This window comes from Strigops habroptila, chromosome 2 (genome assembly GCF_004027225.2).
Source record: "Strigops habroptila isolate Jane chromosome 2, bStrHab1.2.pri, whole genome shotgun sequence".
NCBI lineage: Eukaryota > Metazoa > Chordata > Aves > Psittaciformes > Psittacidae > Strigops > Strigops habroptila.
The window spans coordinates 68,013,898-68,034,883 of NC_044278.2; the positions used below are offsets into that span (position 1 = coordinate 68,013,898).

The 20,986-nt window shown below is 42.1% G+C and overlaps 2 protein-coding genes across 3 annotated transcripts; one reads left to right on the forward strand and one right to left on the reverse strand.

Moving 5' to 3' along the window:
- Positions 1-1,740: 1,740 nt before the first annotated feature.
- On the forward strand, positions 1,741-13,184 carry POGLUT2 (protein O-glucosyltransferase 2). 2 transcript variants are annotated; one of them, XM_030475908.1, is made up of 10 exons: positions 1,741-1,892; positions 3,947-4,152; positions 4,576-4,781; positions 5,526-5,603; positions 9,414-9,586; positions 10,556-10,793; positions 11,380-11,589; positions 11,965-12,054; positions 12,602-12,706; positions 12,915-13,184. In XM_030475908.1, exons 2-10 carry the CDS (start codon positions 4,071-4,073, stop codon positions 12,930-12,932), a joined length of 1,200 nt encoding a protein of 399 aa, XP_030331768.1. In that variant the 5' UTR covers positions 1,741-1,892; positions 3,947-4,070; the 3' UTR covers positions 12,933-13,184. The 2 variants fall into 2 exon arrangements, with proteins under 2 accessions (XP_030331768.1, XP_030331766.1); XM_030475906.2 differs by lacking the exon at positions 1,741-1,892 and adding an exon at positions 1,963-2,349.
- Positions 13,185-14,486: 1,302 nt separating this feature from the next.
- TEX30 (testis expressed 30) lies at positions 14,487-20,986 on the reverse strand. Its single transcript, XM_030477407.1, has 5 exons — positions 20,922-20,986; positions 18,817-19,047; positions 17,313-17,364; positions 15,675-15,883; positions 14,487-14,801 (listed from the first exon to the last, which is right to left on the reverse strand). The coding sequence occupies exons 1-5, from the start codon at positions 20,937-20,939 to the stop codon at positions 14,628-14,630; spliced, it is 684 nt and encodes a 227-aa protein (XP_030333267.1). The 5' UTR covers positions 20,940-20,986; the 3' UTR covers positions 14,487-14,627.

Here is a 20,986-nt window from a genome sequence, read left to right on the forward strand (position 1 = left end):
AGATCAAAAGGTTACATGGTGTCCTGTCCTGCTGACAGGGGGTCCAATACTAGTGATGACAGCCTGGTGCCCTCGGAGCCCCTACCCCCAGCAACAGTTTCTGAAAGAAGTGCTGCAAATAATGGGAAGAATCCTCAAATGTTAGAGTTATTTGATAGTGTTCAGTGGTTAGACAGAGCAGAGTTGCAGAAGATCTGTAGTGGTTGTGAGCACAGCCGAGTTTGCCATCCCTTGGACACAAGGCAGACAAAACTCAGATCAGATCCAGAATTTTATGTGATTTTGTCCTGAGGCAACCTGCCTCTCATTATGGAGAGCATCCCTTATGGTTTTGCCAGCTGGAAGCCTGTTGAGCTTTAGTTGGCCAACAGCTTTTGAAGTAATTAAACGATTCTGCCTCTTTGAGCCAAATTATAGGCATTAGGGTAGCAGCAAGGTTGGCTTTGCCAGCCACGACTAAAATTAGGTTGCATGATTTATTTTACAACTTGTTTGGGTGCTAACCAATAGTGCCAGATCTCTACACAGATTCCCCAAGCTGCATTTGATGTGGGGGAGAAAAGCTGGAGGAGAGAATGGCAGGAGGGTAGAAGTGTGTCACCTTGACTTCATTGCTGCTGTGCTTTTTTTAACATGCCAGTGCCACCCTGCTAGGAAGAGGAAGGATGTTCTGTGAATTCTGTAGCTGTGACATTTCTTTTTAAAGTTCTCTTCCATTAAAGGAGGCTGGCTTGTCTCATACAGCAAGACATAAGTTGAGGAGGAGTGTGATTTCAGCCTGTAAAATACATCAGGGGAGTAAAGATGGGGAAGGGAGAGGAGCTAAAGGGTCAGGGATGTAAAGTAGGGCCCGCAAGAATTTTTAGACTGGAAATTGCAAACCACCTAACTGCTGAATGTCCTGAGAAATCATGTCAATAGGAACAGGGCGGGGAGAAGGGGGGAGGCAAAAAACTGGCTTCAAAAGTTGGGAGCTTGGTGATATTTTAAGGAATTTTTGATGTGGTTGCTGGTTGGAAAAGGCTACGTTCATTGACCGAAGTGGTCCTTTCTCAGCTTGCAGTTTTCTCAAAGCACGTGATACTTTTGTGTGTGTGTGTGTGTGTGCTTTTCTATAAATATATTTGCAGTATTTCAAAATGCAAGATAAAAAACTCCTTGATATTATGGTTCCTTGATGATGAAGTTCAATTTTCTGTATCGTTTACATTATCAAGAGTAAAGCAGTAAAGAACAATGAAAGTATCTTTTGGGATTGAAGTTCTTTCACAAAGAAGCCTTAATTTTGGGGAACTTTCTGCAGCTATATGACAAAGAAAAGCATTTGGGTATGTGTGTGTACAACCTACTTGAAAGGAGGTTGCAGTGAGGCCAGTGTTGGTCTCTTCTCCCAAGTAACAAGTGATAGGACAAGAGGAAATGGCCTCAAGTTACATTAGGGGACGTTTAGATTGGATATGAGGAAAAATGTCTTCCCGAAAAGGGCTTTAAAGCACTGGAACAGAAAAGTGGTTGAGTCACCATCCTTGGAGGTATTTAAAAGCATGTCGGTATGGCACTTAGGGACATGGTTTAGTGGTGGACTTGGCAGTGCTGGGTTAACGGTTGGACTCGATGATCTTTAGGGTCTTTTCCAACCTAAATGATTCTATATGCAGTTAAGAACAGCATCAGCACTAGGTTTCTGCAACCCCCGTTTGGATCGTTTGACAAAGTGCCACCAGGTCACCCAGGGTGTGCGATGGGCCGCACGGCAGCGCCTGCTTTGCACGGAGACGGTGTGCAGCGGGCTGGCGAGGTGCCTCTTCACCTCTGCTCTAGGCACTGCAGGACGGCGAGAAAACGGCGACACCGAAGGCAGAGCCGGCTCTCCTCACTCCCGTCCCTCTGAGGTGGGTCCCAGCAGAGCCGCCCCTCAGCCGCCCCCGGGCAGCACCGCCCCGCGAGAGCCGGTGGGTGCGGCGGGAGATCGGCCCGCCCCGATCCCCTCAGGCGCCGCGGGGATGGTTCGCTGAGGGGCCGGGCGCAGGGTCAGGGCGGCAGCGGCCCCGCGATCCCCCCGGCCCGCTCCATGCAGCCGCGGCGCAGGCGGGACTGCCCGGTGCCGCGGTGAGGGAAGGCGGAAGGCCCCGGCTGCGCGCCTCCGCGCCTCGGCGGTGTTTCTCCGCCGGGGGAAGCGCTGTAAATGCGTGGCCTGTGGCCGCTCTGCTTTGCCCTGGGAGCCGTGGCGGCCGCGGGCGGCCGGCTGAGCCCCGAGCGCAGCGCGGTATGGGGGCCCGGGCTGCGCGCCGAGGCCGCCCTCCCCGCTCGGTACTTTTACGTGCAGGCCGTGGACGCCGAAGGGCAGAGGTAAGCGCGGCGGGGCGGCTGCTTTGCACCGAGATGGTGGGCAGGAAAACATCCAAGAGATGGGTTAAAAAGTGCCTGGGTTCCTGCCCGCCACCCGGTCGCGGTCGGGGGGCGGCAGAGCTTCCTCTGCGCCCTTCCCCCGGCATCGGCATCCCCCACTTGAGTGTTTGCGGGCCCTGGGTCCGCATCGTAATGGCAGGATCTGTTGTGAGGGAGGGAAGCGCCCTGCTCCCCCCGGCCTTGAATCGCAGCGGTGCCTCATCCTCAGCGAGGCCGACCTTGCCTGCCCATGTCCCACCTGAACCGCGCTCGCTGCCAATTCAGTTTATCTGAGAGTGCAAATATTTCCTGCATTTAGTTGAACTGGCAGCTCTCTAGTGTGGTTGGTGAGTGTCAGGAAAGGTGACCAGGCTGCCAGGCTGCAATCCATTAGTCGAGCTATTCTCACCTCCTCTCTCTATCCCAAGCTCTTCCTTCATATTTGGGACTCTCTGTAAAGAAGTGGAAGAAAGTTGGCAGATGCAGTGTTTTGACTGTGCCAACTTTGTTAATACATGTCACTTTGTCAACACGTGTCATGAATATCTGATAAATTCATGATGTTTTAAATTTTATTTGGTTTTATAGAGGTTTTTCTATGTATGGTGAATTTTACCAGAATCTCATATGTACATACTGAATTACATCATCCCACTATAATGTTTTTTCCCTACCAAGACACTGGCATTTGTAATATCCTTTTTCTTCCTGTATAAGCCACCATAATGATAAGGAAGTTTAACTTCATTCTTTACTTCCTTAAATAGTACCAGGAAAATAAAGTAACATTTTGTTTCTGTATGTAAAATAACAGACTTATTAAGCTGCTAAAGTGAAGCTTGTTTAGTATTATTTTTTTATATATATATCTATAGAATCATAGAATAGTTTGGGTTGGAAAAGACTTCTACTGGTCATCTAGTCAGGGACACCTTCCACTAGACCAGGTTGCTCAAAGCCCCGTCCAACCTGGCCTTGAACACTGCCAGGGATGGGGCAGCCACAGCTTCTCTGGGCAACCTGTTCCAGTGCCTCACCACCCTCACAGTGAAGAATTTCTTCCTAATGTCTAATCTAAATCTACCCTCTTTCAGTTTAAAACTTTTTCCGTTGTCCTGTTCCTACAGATAGGACACCAGGATGCATCTACCGAGATCCATTTATCTGTTTGGTCTCTACCTACCATTTTGCACTAGAGCTGCTACTAATCAAGACCTATGTGGGATTTTTAAAAGTGCTCTTTTCTGATACAATCAAAGACCGTATTTCCAACACTGTTCAAGTTGTAGGGCACCAAGTGATTTTGGAGGTGTGTTCAGGAGTATCTTGAGTGGAACCTTTCTGATACCTAGTGCTTCTAACAGCATGAGACATTTTAGGTGGCCTAACAAAATTCTCTTCAGAAAAATCGTGCCTTGCTTGTGAACATCAGTATGTGCTCAGAAGGACCTAGCATGGCTCAGTGAAGTCACGTGTCAACTTGAAAAGGAATGGGTCAGACTAAGCAAGCTGTTGTGTGTTTCCTTTTTTATTAAGCTCCCACTTGTTCTCTGGGCAGGTTCACTTCGTCACCAGGTGAAAATGCATTCCAGGTGAAGATCACTGCTCCTGATGAACAGTTCACTCGGGTTGGTGTGCAGGTGTTAGATAGGAAAGATGGTTCCTTCCTTGTGAGGTACAGGATGTATGCAAGCTACAAAAGCCTGAAGATAGAAATCAAAACTGGAGATAAACATGTTGCAAAGTCTCCATACATTTTAAAAGGTAAGAAGCAGCACTACACATAGATTTCGTGTTGTGGCTTTTCCTCACAAACTCTGTCCCAGAATGTCTTCTAGGATTAGCATAGCATTCTATGGAACCTTGGTACTTCTCCAGACTATCACATGCCATTGGAATTATGGATTCATTATAAATGTTCTGTGCATGCTGTTCAAAATAATAAAAAGAAACAAATACTGAGACGCTGTTGCCTAGCAAATAACATGTAGAGAAGAGAGCTCCCACAGAAGCTGATACAGGTTGGCATGACTCCACTGGAGTAAAAAAAGTTCAAACATGTCCATTTAGAGTTGCTGAAAGTTTGGTCCTAAGTAATGAATGCTCATGTCTAACCCTCTTTTGTGATCTCAACAGCTCAATGGTGTGACTTATGAAAAATAAAATAACTAATTGTGTTCCTGACAGGACCTATTTATCATGAAAACTGTGACTGCCCTCAAGAGGAGAGCAGTGCATGGCTGGAGGAGATGAACTGCCCTCAAAACATTCCGCAGATTCAAAGAGACCTAGCAAATTTTCCCATTGTTGATCCAGATAAGATTGCAAAAGAAATTCCACAGAGGTTTGGACAAAGACAGAGTTTGTGTCATTACACCATCAAAGATAATGAGGTACGGAATGGGTTGATCTGAAGTCCATCTAGGGATTTGGTGGCAAGTCATACAACTAGGCTGTTTGGCTGTCCCCAGTTGAAAAGCTTCTGGTAGCCAGTTCTTTAAGAAACTTCCTTTGTTTGCTTCTCTGTTCCTGAATACTTTGCAGTTTGTATGTGAGCACAACAATATCTGTCCTTCTCTGTAAAGTGCTTTTTGTCCATGTTACAACTTAAGCACCGTGAAGACAAATTACTTTCCAAGCAATCAATATGAGTACCGGGCACAGACCCAAGTCTTCTAGTTTCCTGTTCTCTGAGTAATATTGCTGTGGAGCGTCATGGTCATCTAATTTGACATGCACCAATAAATTACGTTGAGTATAATTCTGAGGTAGAGAAATACCACTTTTATCTCCACTGAGGATCAGAGCTCCAGTTCTTTTTAACACAATTGGACTGACTTCAGCAGAGTTTCATATGGCAATGAGAACAGTGGAACACAACAGAAACAGGCAACCAGCTTCTGTTTCCATGAGACAGACCTAAAACATCTTCAAAAGCAAACAAAGCTTGTCCTTTTCTTTTGGTCACTTTCCTGTGAGGAGTTAGAGAGATGAGATTCCTAAAGCTTCCCAGCTGATTCATAAATCTATACAGCCATACAATCTGACTAGTTACTAAGTGATTAAAAGAGCTCTAAATTGTGTCAGCTGTTCTCCGAAATGAAAATACCAGACCAGTAAAATCTGTTTATTTTCAGGTTTATATAAAGACGTATGGGGAACATGTTGGCTTCAGAATTTTCATGGATGCCATACTGCTTTCTTTGACAAGAAAAGTGAGTACCTCTGTACAGTCATTTATTCTGTGTGTCCTGATCTATAGAAGCCTGGGCTTAACAAATATACTTCATCATATTTGTTGCTGTTTCTCTTTAAAGGCTCTTGTTCTTTTATTAATAATGGAAAGGTCAGATGGATTTTCCTTTTTTGAAGTTGGCATTTTCTAGAATGATAGATACTCTGATCAGAGTATCACAAATGTTAATTGAATAGCAGGCTTTTATAGGAGAGTTCAATAGATTTGGATACACTGCGGTTTGGGGTTTTTTGTGTAGACAGAATAAATCATCTGTAGCATCTCATAAAATTCTGCTTCTGCTAGTACGTTTTACAGGATGACTGAAGAAAAAATTGGGGAATGCATATCGTTCTCCATTGAATTCTGTACGTCAAAAGCAAGACAGGGAGGGTTGAGAAAGAGTACCAAAAGCCCACGGGACCTCCCTTGATGTACAAGCAAAAAGCACCATACAGACCCTTTCCTGGGGAAACTTTGGAAAAAAACCTGGCATTATGTACAAGGTGACAGAATATACCAGGACTATAATCACAAACATATGTTACATAAAGAGAGTAGTAAGAGAAATATGAAGATATCCAAGTTAATACCTATTTTTGACTGTAAAAATACAATGCACTTTGTCTTTTTGAAAGGAGAGAAAGAAGAGAGAGTAGCTTCTGAAGTGTGGAGTTGTTCACCTAAAAAAAAAATCCTTAAGGATTTAATAAAAAATAAACACATTATTTATAAACAGCTGAAAGATAAGGTAATTGGTACAAACCAGCATGGATTTATCATTTCTTTCTCTAACAAGATAATAAGCTTCCTGTATGGATGTCAAGTATCGTAAGTTTAGTTAGGCTTTTGGGGGCAAGTCTCCCAAGGTTCTCATAAACAAGACAGGAAAACTTTGCCTAGAAGAAACTACTGTAACCTGCTTAGATAGCCTTACTTTAACAATAGTTGCCAACGTTTCCAGAGAGGTGAAAGGTGTCACAACAGTATTCTTCAGAGATTTGTCCTAGGTTCAGTCCCCATTTAATAGTCTAGTTATATTTTGGCTGAATGATGGACTAGAGAATATGCTTATTGAATTTTCAGACAACAAAAATGAAGGAATCTGCAAGCACCTCCTGGTACAGTATCATAATTAAAATATTTCTTAACAAGTAGGAGAAATTGCATGGAAAAATGGGTAAAATAAAGTGACAAGGACAGGGTACTACTCAAAGGCTGGACAAATCATATGGTTATGACACCGATTTTAAAATAGGGAGTGAGTGGTTATTTTCTGTAGTAAAGTGTGAAGGTTATAGTATCACAAATTTAATGTGAGTCAACAGTGTCATGCTGTTGCGAAAAGCTAAACACACACATGAAAGAAGTGGAAAGTAACCTTTCCCCTATACTCGGGATTAGTAATGGGTCAGTTCTGCTACTGTGCCTGCCTTTGGGTGTCAGCTTCAAGAAAGGTTGTTCAATTGCTGACATTGCACAGGAAAGTGGTAAGAATGACTAGACATACAAATACAGATTCATTTAAGTGGGGATTGTCTCATCTAAAAGGTATTTATAATCTAAAATAATATAATGTAAAAATAATAAAATTATATATTAAAATTATATATTAAAATATAAAATTATAATAAAATAGTATAATCTAAAATATTAAAATCTAAAAGATTGTCTAAGGGAAGACATGAATGTAGCCTTTAATTATCTAAAAGATTGCTCTAGGGAAGATGGAAGTAAGCTGTTCTCTGTGTCAGTAGTGTTTGACACAAAATAATGGAATTAAATTGCATCAGAAGTATTCAGGCTAAATGTTGGGAAAGATTTGCTAACTCCAAAGACAGAAACTGTTTACAGATCTAGAAAACTTGTCTCATCCCCATTAAATACTTCAGGAATTTCTATTAAGACACCGTCACTGAAAGGCAATAGATCTATTGAGTTGGAGAAGATTAGCCCTGTTGAATGATTCTGCCATTGAGGATGTAGATAAAATACAATTTATAGCTTTACCATGTCCATTGTAACCATTAGATGGCACTATACTAATAAAGTTTAGTGCTGAAGATTAGAATGTGTAGCCAAACCCCATCTGAAATGAAGGTACACAAGAAAACCTTTTTTGTCAGTCTGTATACTGAAGACAAAAAGTACTGCTTTGGGTCTCTTGTCTTTAGAATTTCTGGATGTCTCTGCAGGTTTCCCCATGTCATCAAGTTAGAGAAGAATATCATCAACCCTTTAAAAGGGTGTTCAATATTTACTAAATTATTAATTTCCATCTCTGTCCTTAAAGATAAACCAGAAACTTCATGAAACCTATTTGGGCCACAGAAAAATTCCGAAATGTTAGCCTGTGTCCAGCCATTCGGATCTGAAGAATAAAGGGATTTGAGAGGAGAAATGCTTTCATGCATATATATAATGAGGAGTCAGGAATATTTTTAAACTTATTTTTATGTGTGTTACGTATATTTTAATTTGAGAATTATTAACATTCGTAATTGTTCTTTCTTCAGAAAAAGTATTTTCTTGTGTAGATATTAAGATAGTTTTCAAAAAATGCCAGTATAATAATTGGATATTCATAATGGTCAAATACCCAACTAAAACTTATTAAGGAGGAAGACAAAAACAAAAGAAAGAAAGATTATGTCGCAGTATGAAACCTGTGACATGCCTATCTTGTAAAAATGGTGCACTTCTCATCTCACCTTCTCAAAAACAACTACACAGCAAGAAGGCTGTTTGGGTGTGCACAGACAAGCTAATTTGACTTAGATTCTTTTGCTTTGAAAGAGGCAACTGAGGGGGATGTAGCAGAGATTGATATTTAAAAAAAATTAATGTCATGAAACGAGTGAACTAAGAACAGATAAGGGCATCTGTTCTGCACTGACATGATACATGCCTTTGGGGTTCCATAAAACTCAACCATATGTCACTTTCAGATTTCTGCTCTCTAAGCTGAAGTGACCCACCATTTTCAGTTTATCCTCATAAAGCAGCTGGTCCATCTCTATTGCAGTAGCTGCATTTCTTTGTACCCTCTCTTACTTTGTTTGCAAATGCTAGAACCACGCACGATGCTCAAGATGAGGGTGCATGTAAATTTCATGTAGCAACAAAAATGCCCTCTGTCCCGTTGTTACAACACTTCCTGGCCATCAGCAACAGTATTTTGCTTGCTTTTTTGCTGCGACAGTGATTTCAGATATGATTCCATACCGCCAAGTATTTTAAATAGTGATGATGTTATGCTTAATAATTAATCTCAGTACTGACTAAACGTGGTCTTCCCATCATCGCTGTTCATTTCTGTTACTTCTCTCCTGTTGGATTTAGTCATCAGGCAGACACAGGGCAAATCAGTTCACTGATGTGACAGCAAACCCATTTAATACCCAGCAGCAATTGAGGTGGTTCACCTTTTCTAGGAACTATGCCGTTGCTTACTAGATCCCAGTGCGAGCCTGGTACAAAGATTGTGTGGCCAATCATGTAAAGTATAACGAGAGACCGTTCTCTAAACTGGAGTGTTCCTATCCCTTAAAAAAAATAGAGAGCATTTATGTGACTTTAATTTTTAAAAAAATAGATTATCTTGTAGGCTTTACTCTGTGGTCTCAGTACTTCTAATATGTTTCTAAACTTCAGAGATTTATTGCAGGTACATTAAGTAGAGACCTGGCTATTTTTTCTCTTAGTGAGGTTGTTTTCAAAATGCAAGATGCCAGCAGAACAATACTGCTTTGTATTAAAATGCGTTTGTGCCTACTTTGCTTCTGTTTAGGTGAAAATGCCAGATGTAGAATTTTTTGTTAATTTGGGGGACTGGCCTCTGGAGAAAAAGAAGCCCCCGCAGAGCCTGCATCCCATCTTCTCATGGTGTGGGTCTAGCGAGTCAAAGGACATTGTCATGCCAACATATGACTTAACAGACTCAGTTTTGGAGACTATGGGACGGTAAGAAATTGCTTAAATTTTCCACAAAATTCACAGTGAATGATCTTCCAGAAAGATACTTGTATGAACAGTATATTATTTTTATTTATTCATTGAGACATTGGCATCCTGTAGGTAGGCAATAACTGTGTAATCTGTATCTTCAGATCAATTAAGTTATGGATTCTATAACATAAATGGCATATTAAAATACTGTTTTATTTAAAAAATCAAAATTAATCTAAACATGGTCAAGTCACTGAAAACAGCACTTGAAGGGAATGTTTCAAGGGGAGGTATTTTGTTTGTTTGCTGTGTTTCCCACCCATGAACATGTTGACAACTGGCCAGGTCTCTTTTTTCGTGATATTCCTAGAATCTTTTTTAAAGCCCAATGTACCCAGAATTCTTGACCTAGGACCTACCATCTCCCACTTTGATTACTCACCATAACTGGCCTTAGTAACTGCTCCATTGCTGTCTTGAAACACTACAATGCCAGCTTCTGGGAGCTCTTTGTGATCCGTTTTGAACCTGTTTATCATTTAACCACATTTAGTTCAGGTTCCTTGTCTTTATTATCAAGGCTTTTCCTAAATTCCCTGCCCCACCTAATTTATTGTGTTTTAATTTAGCAAAGTACTTAAGGAAGGGAAATACGTTGTACTGAGCTAGTTGCATTACCCCACATTACCCTCATGTGTCTGGCAACCACATCCACTTTTAGCTACTTTTTCCAAAGACAACCAACAAGTACTCTTTCCATATGCTATGTTGTTGTTGAACTGATGCTGTCCTGCCTCTGAACTTGACATTCCTTATCTAGTTTTATTGCTGCAAAAATACTGATACAATACGTAGACGGGTGTGTTCATGACTTACCTTCATCCTTGGTATTTGCCTATTGGCATTGCAACCTCCTTTAAGTAACTGCACTTAACAGAATTTCCAGCAGGCTTCACTAGTAAGTCACTTTTTTTTCTCCTCCAGAGTCAGTCTGGACATGATGTCAGTGCAGGCAAATACCGGCCCATCGTGGGAAGACAAGAATACCACAGCATTCTGGAGAGGACGTGATAGCCGCAAGGAGAGACTTGAACTTGTAAAACTCAGCAGAAAATATCCAGAGATCATAGATGCTGCTTTCACAAACTTTTTTTTTTTCAAACATGATGAAAGCCTCTATGGCCCCATTGTTAAGCACATTTCATTTTTTGATTTTTTTAAGGTAAGCTACTAACTATTTTTCATAGAACTAGGTTCTTAGTGGTTCCCATTATCAAATAACTGTGTAGATATTACTGATAATAAAATGATCTTCAGATTTTCAGCACACCACCAGTAACAAGTATGAATAGGTATCCCTCCAGTGGGATTAACTGCTGTGTAGCTCTTACACTGGGGATAATAATGTTTGATTTACATCTAAAGGTTCTGTAGAACCTTGTGTAATCTATATAACTCCAAGTTCCTTTTTGTTTCTTTTCCCTGATTCAGCGATCAGGACTACTAACATAACTAACATAGTGGGAAAATCAGTGGATGAAGTGGCACATCTCCTCTCACATCCGAGGATGAGCGTCTGAGAATTTCTGGAGAATTTAATTGATGAAGCAGGCATCTCTGTGTACCCTGCACTCTGATGAATTCCAAACTAAATACTAAAAGCTACTTAAACATTGACGCTTGCCTAGCCAGTCCTACATTGCTCAATATCCACAAGTCAGTAATACCAGTGCCCTCAGAATAATACAACCTAATCAAGCTGCTAGGATCTTGGGTTTGTTAATAACTGACACTCATTTTCTTTCCAGTATAAATACCAAATTAACATTGATGGCACAGTGGCAGCATACAGATTGCCTTATCTACTAGCAGGAAACAGCGTGGTGCTAAAGCAAGACTCCATCTACTACGAGCATTTCTATAATGAGCTGCAGCCATGGAAACACTACATCCCATTCAAAAGTGACCTGAGTGATCTACTAGAAAAACTGCATTGGGCAAAAGATCATGATGAAGAGGTAAATACACATTTAGAAGTACTCAGCAATGTTTCTAGACAAAATAGAGCAAAAAGTGCATTGCTTTAAAACAAACAAAAATCTATTAGAAGGACTTAAAAATTATTGTCATAAACTCTACAAACAAGAAAAACACTTTTTAAAAAGTATATAATACATCCATTAATTTGAAATTAAGTTGAACTTTGGAAAATTAAGAGTATATTCATAAGAATGCCTTACTTTTAAAATTAAGAATGCTTAAATAAAAATAAAGCAGTTATCCTAAACTGCCAACACTATATACTTAACTCCAGAATCAATATTGGCAGCCTGAAATAACTACTGCGTTTTTTAGAATTTAAAAAATAAACCCAACTTTATTTTCTTTGACAGGCAAAAAATATTGCAAAATCTGGACAAGAATTTGCAAGAAACAATCTCATGGGAGATCACATTTTTTGTTACTATTTCAAACTTTTCCAGGTTAGTATGTTTTTCATAGCTACTGCCACAAAAACAGAAATCACACAGAAAGAATGAAGGGCAATGGAGCTGCTGGGAATTGGCCAGTCCAATACTTGAAGCCACAAGGCAAGCAGCAGCAATGGAAAACTTCAGTAGGTTTATGAACACTGTATGCAGTCATTTTCTATGAAAGCCCGTAAGGCTGGTGCTTTGGGAGAAGCAATCGGACCCCATAAATCTTGACCTCATCTGCAAGAATATGTTGCCTACAGCGATCAAAGAATTCTACCTCAGATGCACACCCTGTGATCCACAGCTGAAAATAACTATGCATTAGCACTGAGATAACTGAAGCTCCCGTGGGACACCAGAAGGGGCTCCCCTCTACAGTTATGGGTCTGTTTACCATGTTGGTTACACAGGGAGTGTGTATACATATGATTGGTTGCATATGTAACCCTGGAGTTTTTACAGAATCACTCATCTGAGTTGGTGGACTCTTTACAACCAGATGTACAATCTAACATGTTTAGACATTAACAATACCTTCCTCTTTTAAAACCAGGAGTATGCCAGCTTGCAAGTGAGCGAGCCAAAAATCAGAGATGGGATGGAGAAAGTCCCACAGCCTGAAGATGACCTTTTTCCATGTACTTGCCACAGAAAAAAGGTACAGTACATACAGTGTTAAACATAACGTGCTGGATGCTTTCACTGTTTCTACTGCGCTGGAAGAGATATTGCTCAGCACCCCATGGTATCAGTTACCAGACCATTAGTATACATAGAGAAACATTTCTTAATGTATTTGCAGGACTAGACAGGTAAAATTTGAGTTTCCAATTAATTGAAAAGTGTTTCTTGTTTCTTGACTGCAGGCCAAAGATGAACTCTGACGCAAAGAAATCAAGTAATTTTTTTTTATATTTACCTACATTCAGACTGCCTTCTTAAAGAAAGAAGAAAAATTTGGATTAAAATGCCAGTGGATAATGTCAACAGATATTAAATAAGTTTACTGTATCATGATCTACATACGGAAGAAAACCAAGTGCCCTCTGTTTCCTTTTTATCATGTAATGGTTGCAGGGCCTTGTTCAAAGCATTTTTATAATTTTTTTTTTAATAAAAACCATGTTTGTATCAGTCATGCGTTCCTGTCCTGAGACACCATGGAAATGCAGGTACTTTTTACTTGTGCTTGTTACTTTCACAGATTTACTGTCAGTGAAACCCAGTCTCTTTGGCAATATGAAAAGAGGTAAGTAGCATTGAGCAGTGACCACTGAAACTGAACTGATCATTGTTTCAAGAGTCTGGTCTATTTTAAAAACACCTGCTTTCCACTAACTTAATTCAGCTGTTACTTTTGAGCATATCTGTGTCATCTGAAAATGATCCATAGGTGGATTTAAAGTCCAGTCTAAACTCATCAAATTCTAAAGTTGATGCATATGCTTCCAGTCCAAAGTGAGGATTTACTTTCTCTGTAATACAGCCACTCACTGTCAAACCCACAAACCTATTTTCAAACATGTTTGAAGAGTGCTATGCTTGTGGAACACCACCACCTGGGCTGGGGCAAACCCAGGCACAGCTGCCGGTTGGATGGAGAAGTGAAGTGATTCAGAGCAGCCCTGCAGAGAAGGACTTGGGGGTGTTGGTTGAAGAGAAACTGAACATGAGCCGGCTTCAGTGCGTGCTTGCAGCCCAGAAACCAACCGTATCCTGGGCTGCACCAAAAGAAGCGTGACCAGCAGGTCAAAGAGGTGATCCTGCCCCTCTACTCTGCTCTCGTGAGACCTCACTTGGAGTACTGTGTACAGTTCTGGTGTCCTCAACATAAGAAGGACATGGAGCTGTTGGAGCGAGTCCAGAGGAGGCCACGAGGATGATAAGAGGGCTGGAGCACCTCCTGTATGAAGACAGGCTGAGAGAGTTGGGGCTGTTCAGCCTGGAGAGGAGAAGCTGCATGGAGACCTCATAGCAGCCTTCCAGTATCTGAAGGGGGCCTACAAGGGTGCTGGAGAGGGGCTCTTCATCAGGGACTGTAGCGATAGGACAAGGGATGATGGGTTTAAACTTAAACAGGAGAAGTTTAGATTAGATATAAGGAAGAAGTTCTTTACTGTGAGGGTGGTGAGGCACTGGAACAGGTTGCCCAAAGAAGTGGTGAATGCTCCATCTCTGGTGGTGTTCAAGGCCAGGCTGGACAGAGCCTTGGGCGATACGGTCTAGTGTGAGGCATCCCTGCCCATGGCAGGGGGGTTGGAACTTGATGATCTTAAGGCATTCAAGCACTAGGCAAAAGCATTTACTTAGTGGTCTGCATTACTAAGTGTTTTACAGTTATTTGCGTAGAAACACAGAAAACAATGCTGCCCTGATTTTAAATATTTTGTAAACTTTCTGTCCTTTAAAAAGGTCTTTATTATTTTGCATCATTTTTCATTCATACAAAAAAAGTTTTATTTGCATTTACACTTACACCTCTGAAAACATGTTTTAAAAAAAATACACCTCTCAGAAAAAACACCTAATTTGCCACATTTAGGAAAAACTAAATGAAGACCTTGCTTAAACACTGCAAATCATTTGTGCTCCAGTTCCATATTATCTCTAAGCCAAGAAAACACTTGGGCATTTATTTCTTCCATGACATCATCTGCTGTTCGTCCTTTGACTGCCATCCCATGGTTTGCTTTATCAATCCAGTGGATTTTTTTAGGGGCTTTCATTTTGCTTACCACACCTTCTAGCAATTGCTGCAGAGAAAATACGAATAAAAGAGTCAGAGGATCACAGCTGCTACAAACTGCAACTCCTACGTCCCCTGCTTTGCCTGTGCAACACGTAACACGTAACAGGCAGCTCTTCAAAACAAAATGGATCTGCATACACATTAAAAAATGATACTGTGTTCACTAATGGAGTGTGCTTAAAGGTTCATCCTCACTCAAAAGCAGAATAGCAGGAAGTTAGAACTTCAAAAACTGCAAGTGACAAGCCTGTGCAGGCTCCTTCCCCACACTGATGAAGGTATCCGCTCCTGCTGCCAGAGGGTTGCGCCAGCAATACAATGACAGAACTTCTTCAGTCAGATTAGTCTACAGTGGCAGAGCACCAATACAGTTCCATGGAGATTGGCCTTGACTCCCTTCAACTCTGAGCAAACACATCTAAGAGCCAGCTCAGAAAATCTTAAGAGCTTTCCCCATTAAGAGGGCACTCCAAGGATCTGCTGGTTGCTAGCCTGACTTATTTTGGTGCAAATGAAAGCATTGACTCCTTGGAAACTGTCCAAGCATGGAAAATGCCAATTGCACATGCTCCCAAATTCAAGCTGAACTGTTCAAGAACAACAGGTACCCATTTGCAAGAGAACAAGGCAGAAAACCACTGTATTTGCTGTTTCAACCAGCAACAGAAAGCACCAGGCTTCCTGATGTCCGATGAAGTTTCCTACCCAAGGCTTCCTTCAGAAGATGTGTATATATATATATATATATATATGTATATAGACATAGAGAGAGAGAAGGTTGTTAATCAAAGTCACAGCCGTGTACACCAGTACAGACATCACTGGGACTCGTTCCTCCCTACTGCCCCTTCACAGCAGGATTTACAAGGGTACTCACTTTTTCACACATCTCATCTGCTGATCCCGAGACAAACAGCACTGGACACCTGATCAATAACAAATCTTCATCCCGGAGCTTGGACTGAAGTTTTGGTCGATGCAATGGATAAGATAAACATACAAGACCTTGAATGAAGTCATCATCATCATCACCCTGGCTAAGCTGACGTATCACAGATGCAGCAGCTCGTGAGCCCATGGAGCGGCCTTTATCCCATGTTAAAATAAAGGAAAAAAGTACATCTGCTGTCACCTCATCTACATTCCGTCTGAGTAAACAACTGCTAAAAATTAGTGTATTTCAGCCAATAGTAGTAAAACACGCTAGAGATGCTTTTATTCACCTACTCCATAAAAATATTAATCTTAATTCCAGTATTTTCTTCTAAAATATTTGTCTGATTATATTATGATTTTACATCCCTGCTTAAAAAAGAAGGGAGGGGGGGAAAGGAAAAATAAATGGAGAGGGATCCTTTGCAATACTGGAAAGAACAAAGCCCATCCTGGGGGCAGAGGGAAAAGAGAGACAGGTCCTATACTCCAGACCCTTGAAATCTGAGATAGCAATGCTATTACCTTGTACAATTTTTGCTCATACAATCTTAATCTGCTCAAATGAAAACCAAATATTTATGCACCTTACTCCCCAAATAAATCCAGCAAGTGTTTATGCACACCTCGAACTTCAGCCTAAAAGTAGAAGGGAGGGAAAAAAGTATTGAAGTGTGAACTCATAGCATGAAGTCAGTCAACAACAGCAAGCTGGTATCAAAATATCTCCTCAAAGAGGGGGCATATGAGCTGACAATGCTCTGTAATTGAGCATTAGAAGTGGCTGATTCCAGTGGGATTACCTTGCATCAGCGCGGATTTGGTTTCACTTAGTCAGAGAATATTCAGAATTTCCTGTATCAAGTTATTCCTAATCACACCCACCTACTTCTCTTTTCACATAACTGGTTTTTTTTACCAGCCACTAGGTTTCATCTACCAAAACCCATTTTGGGAAAATGGTTTTTCATTTACCAGGAACCAGAGTTCTTCAAGACCTGCAGTTAAAAAGTACACATGGATTATCAGAGAACTCATGCCCTGTCACTTACAAGAGACAGGAAAGTTTTCTCCCAAAGTACAGAGTCTATTGCTCTTTCTTTCCTGCTTCCGGAGTGAGATCTGTGGCATCACAAGGACGGTGAACAGATCTGGATTCTGTTCCCACGTGTGACCCCAGCAGCAGTGAGACAGCTGAGCTCTCACCCGCCCTGCACAGCACCAGCTACCGGGTTGGCAGCATTCAGCTCCAGGTTAAGAGACCCAAATGCAGAGCTGTCAGCGGGCTTTGCACTGCTGCTCCCAGTGGACCGCTAATCAATTAATGAAGGTTACACAGCATTCAGCTGTCAACAGAGAGCTGAATTGCTCTCCCTAGGCAATACTGACCAGTGCGACTTTATTCAGCTTGTTCCCATGTCAGGCAGCAAGCTTTTAGTGCCACCTCAGACTGAAACCTGTCATCCACATCTGTTCATCCACCTCCTACCAAAGTGGGACAGACTTCAACAATGGAGTAATTACAGACTGTTATCATTAGAGACACTGTAAGGGTGAAAATCATAGATAATAAAAACAATACCTGCAAGGAAGACACCCAAAAGTTTATAATCATCAGAAAGCTTCAGGTATTCCTAAAGAAATAAGATAAACATTACAAGCCAGAATTAAGACAGCTAGGAGGCTAGGGATTGTTTTGTTTCTAGCTACTAAACACAAAACAGGAAGCTCCTTCAGCACGGCAGAGTAAACAAAAACCATATACATACAAGTTGCTCTCTTCTTTTTCACACAAATAATTTCATAACATTTTGCAGCAACAACATAATAAACATAGGCAATTTCACATTAGCTCTCAGCAAGTTTAAAATATCAAATGCCCTATCCAGCTACCAAAACATAAACAATTGTGTATCAACTTACAGTAACAAACCAGAAGCACACTCTTAGCTTGTGGAAAGGCAAAATAAGTTAGCAAAAATGCCCTTCATGGAGGTCATGTATTTTCAAGGAAAAGATTAAGACACATTCAGTTATCTGTTAGTTATGTCTGACAGAAAAGATAAAATTCAGCAACAAATTTTTCAGTTTTCAGGAGATAACAGACGTTATTTTAGCAGAGGCCTTTTAATTGCTTTTACACAGCGGCAAATAAATATAAACTCACTAACATTATGCTTCTTCATAAAAGACTGGAGAACAGATCTAGCAAAGTCTGACTTCAAATTAACGTACATATAATCACAATGACATCATACCAATTAATTCCTTAAGAACTACACTTAATTCCCCTATAAAAATGTCTGATGTTCAATGCAAAGCGCTCAAGCTGCCTTCCCATGCCCCAGTAAAAGTAGCTAGATAACCAGGAAAATATTTCCTCTCCTTCCTACATGCTCCACAACAGGAAGATAGTCTAAGCTGATACTATTATAACACAATATTGCTCATTTTAACAAAACGTAGGTACATAAGAACATCTTAAATAAGGTAGCAGCAGCAGAGATAAACACACACATGTAACAGCTTAAACTGATTTTGAAATCAAAGACTATTTAGGTTCTAGGCCTCCCATATGCTACGCCTAATCTCTTGTGCTTCAATTCATCCTGTGACCCAGAGCCCCCTACTCCTTCCCCAAAGTCTTGTTCTCCCAGCTGCCAACCCTCAGAGGCTCAGCACAACTCCCAGGTCAGCTTTCCTCTCAAAACCGCTTCTAAAGCTGTATCCCTTAATTCCCCTCTCATCACCAAGCCCCCTGAGAACACCCATCTCATTTCCATCCTCAATACTTCCATTTTTTCAAGCTGTAAGTTTTCCCACAGAACACCCTCGCTTTCTTCACATCCTTTTCTCAAGCTCTTCCTTCTCTCCTGGCACTCAAACCCACATACGTGCTGCAGCTGTTCAGCCACTGCCCATATAAAATTGATCCTACCGTTCCTGTTCGCAGGCAGTGCTCCATTTAGCTAACCATTGCGTCTGATTTTCCCACTGCTGCTTGACTAATCTCTGGTCATGATTTAAGAAACCCAGAAGATGAGACCCATCGATTTAGGCTTTGGCAGAATTCGGTCACTTCTTACCACAACTGTTTTGAAGGCCTTAGCCCTATAAGCAATGTTAAGGCCTTTACAAGTAAACCGCAGGCACAGGACTCCATGGGATGCAAGGCAGGCTGCCAAAGACACTAAGTGAGGGAAGTTCATATCTCCTCCAGCTCCATGGGTAAGAATCACTCCATATGTTGGTTTCTTCTCTGGGACAGAAAAGACGGCATCGAGATACTTGTTTCCAAAAGGTATTTTCACTTTAACCTGGAAATGAAACAAAAACCAATAAAATTTAAAAAAAGAAACATGTTCCCAGTCTACATATTATGACAAAGAGAAATCAGACAAGAAAGAAACCAAAACTGCAAGTCCACTTTTATTTCTTCTATTTAGGAGTACTAAATGCGTAACTCTACCTCTGGCTCAAAGATGTTCCAAGCAATAATGGACACTTTATCACTCCACACCTTATTTTCTCCATTAGAAAATGAATCATTCCTAGCTTCAAAGGATGCTTCCAAGCATAAACTCTCAACCTTCTCTACACATCTAGCTATTCGAGAGCTAACTGTCATATTTGACTCGAATATTGTCTTCCACTGAAAGAAAAATTAACTGTTCTGTAAGACTTAAAAATATACAGGAAATATTAAATCTTCTATAACTATGGTTTCCTATAGTGGAAAAGGTCTATTTTTATCTCCCCTCTCCCACTGACATTATTAAATGTAAGAATTAAGGAAGCGTCTACACATTTATTACGATCAAATTACTTTGGGTCTGTAGAGCCATATGGAGTACATAGGATGAACAGAAATCCATGCTGACAGCAACTATTTAATATTGCAGCTGTAGGATCCATGTACAAGCTTCACTACCGAGGGACAAGACCAGAAAAACAATAGTATGAAAAATGGATTTGAATGCACTAGGTTTAGAAATTACATGCAACTATATGGAAAACCCCACATGGATTACTTTTCCTCATAATGTGTTCAATAATAACTGATGGCAGATGTCACATATTTCATGTATTTGTATAATTGATATTGTGAGATAAGCAACGCATTTACTCTCTAACTAGCAGCCTGAAGCAGACAAATATACAACACGAAGCAAACATTTCCAAGTGACACGGTGGTAATCACAAGTGGAGAGCTGTCTGCATATGCCACCTGCATATAGCAACCTGGTCTAGTGGAAGGTGTCCCTGCCCAGGGCAGGGGGGTTGGAACTACATGATCTTTAAGGTCCCTTCCAACCCAAACTATTCTGTGATTCTATATAGTCAAAGACTGAACTTTCTTCAAGGAAGGAGAGAGCACACGTTCAGATAAAGCCGGCTGGCAGAGAGCCTCGTGACAGACATCTGGAGGAGCTGAATGAGGCCCAAGGCCAGCTGATGTTCTGCTGAATGACAGGGGGCTGCACAGCAAGTGTCCCTGTATGTGCTGCAGCGGCTGAAAGTAAAACCACCCAGGGCAGGCAGGGATGAAACACTATTTCATTCCACCTCTGCCTCCCAGAGGCTCTCTCCTTGGCAGTGGTCCTACAGAGGCACCGCTCAGGGAAGGAGGAGGTGGTCAGTGGCCTCAGAGAGAGGCCTCTGCCCCGCTGGAAAGAGGGGAAGACACCGGCGAGAGGACGGCAGCCGGACACAAAGAGCAGCCACACGTGCACACAGCCATGGGCAGGCGGCCTGACAGCGGGGGCTGCTGCTGCCCGAGCGCCAGGCCGCTGCTCCGTGAACACACCAGCCTGCGCCGGGCTCAGCCACCGCCACCTCCACGCCTCTGCTGGGAGGGCAGGGCCGGGCGGCAGCGAGCCCACCCCCCGACTCTCGGGGCTCCCCCGAGGGGAACGGCGAATGCTGCAGGACCCCCCAGAGGCAGAGCAGGCACAGGGACCCACGGGCAGCTGCTCCACTGCGGGCTGCCCAGAGCAGCCCGGGCCTTCCCGACTGCCGGCGGCCCCGCGGGGCTCCCCCCGCGCTCGGGGCCTCACGAACCCCTCTCCATGCTGCGGCCGAGGAGACCCACCCTCAACCGCCGGCCTCCCCGCGGGTGCCCCCAGTACGGGGACCGCTGAGCCCAACACCCCCCGCGCCGGGGAGCCAGAATCCGCTCCAGCGGCCATACCTCTGCCCGCCCGCCCATGCCGCTCCGGCCCCTGACGTCAAGTGAATGACAACCCTCCCCTCCAT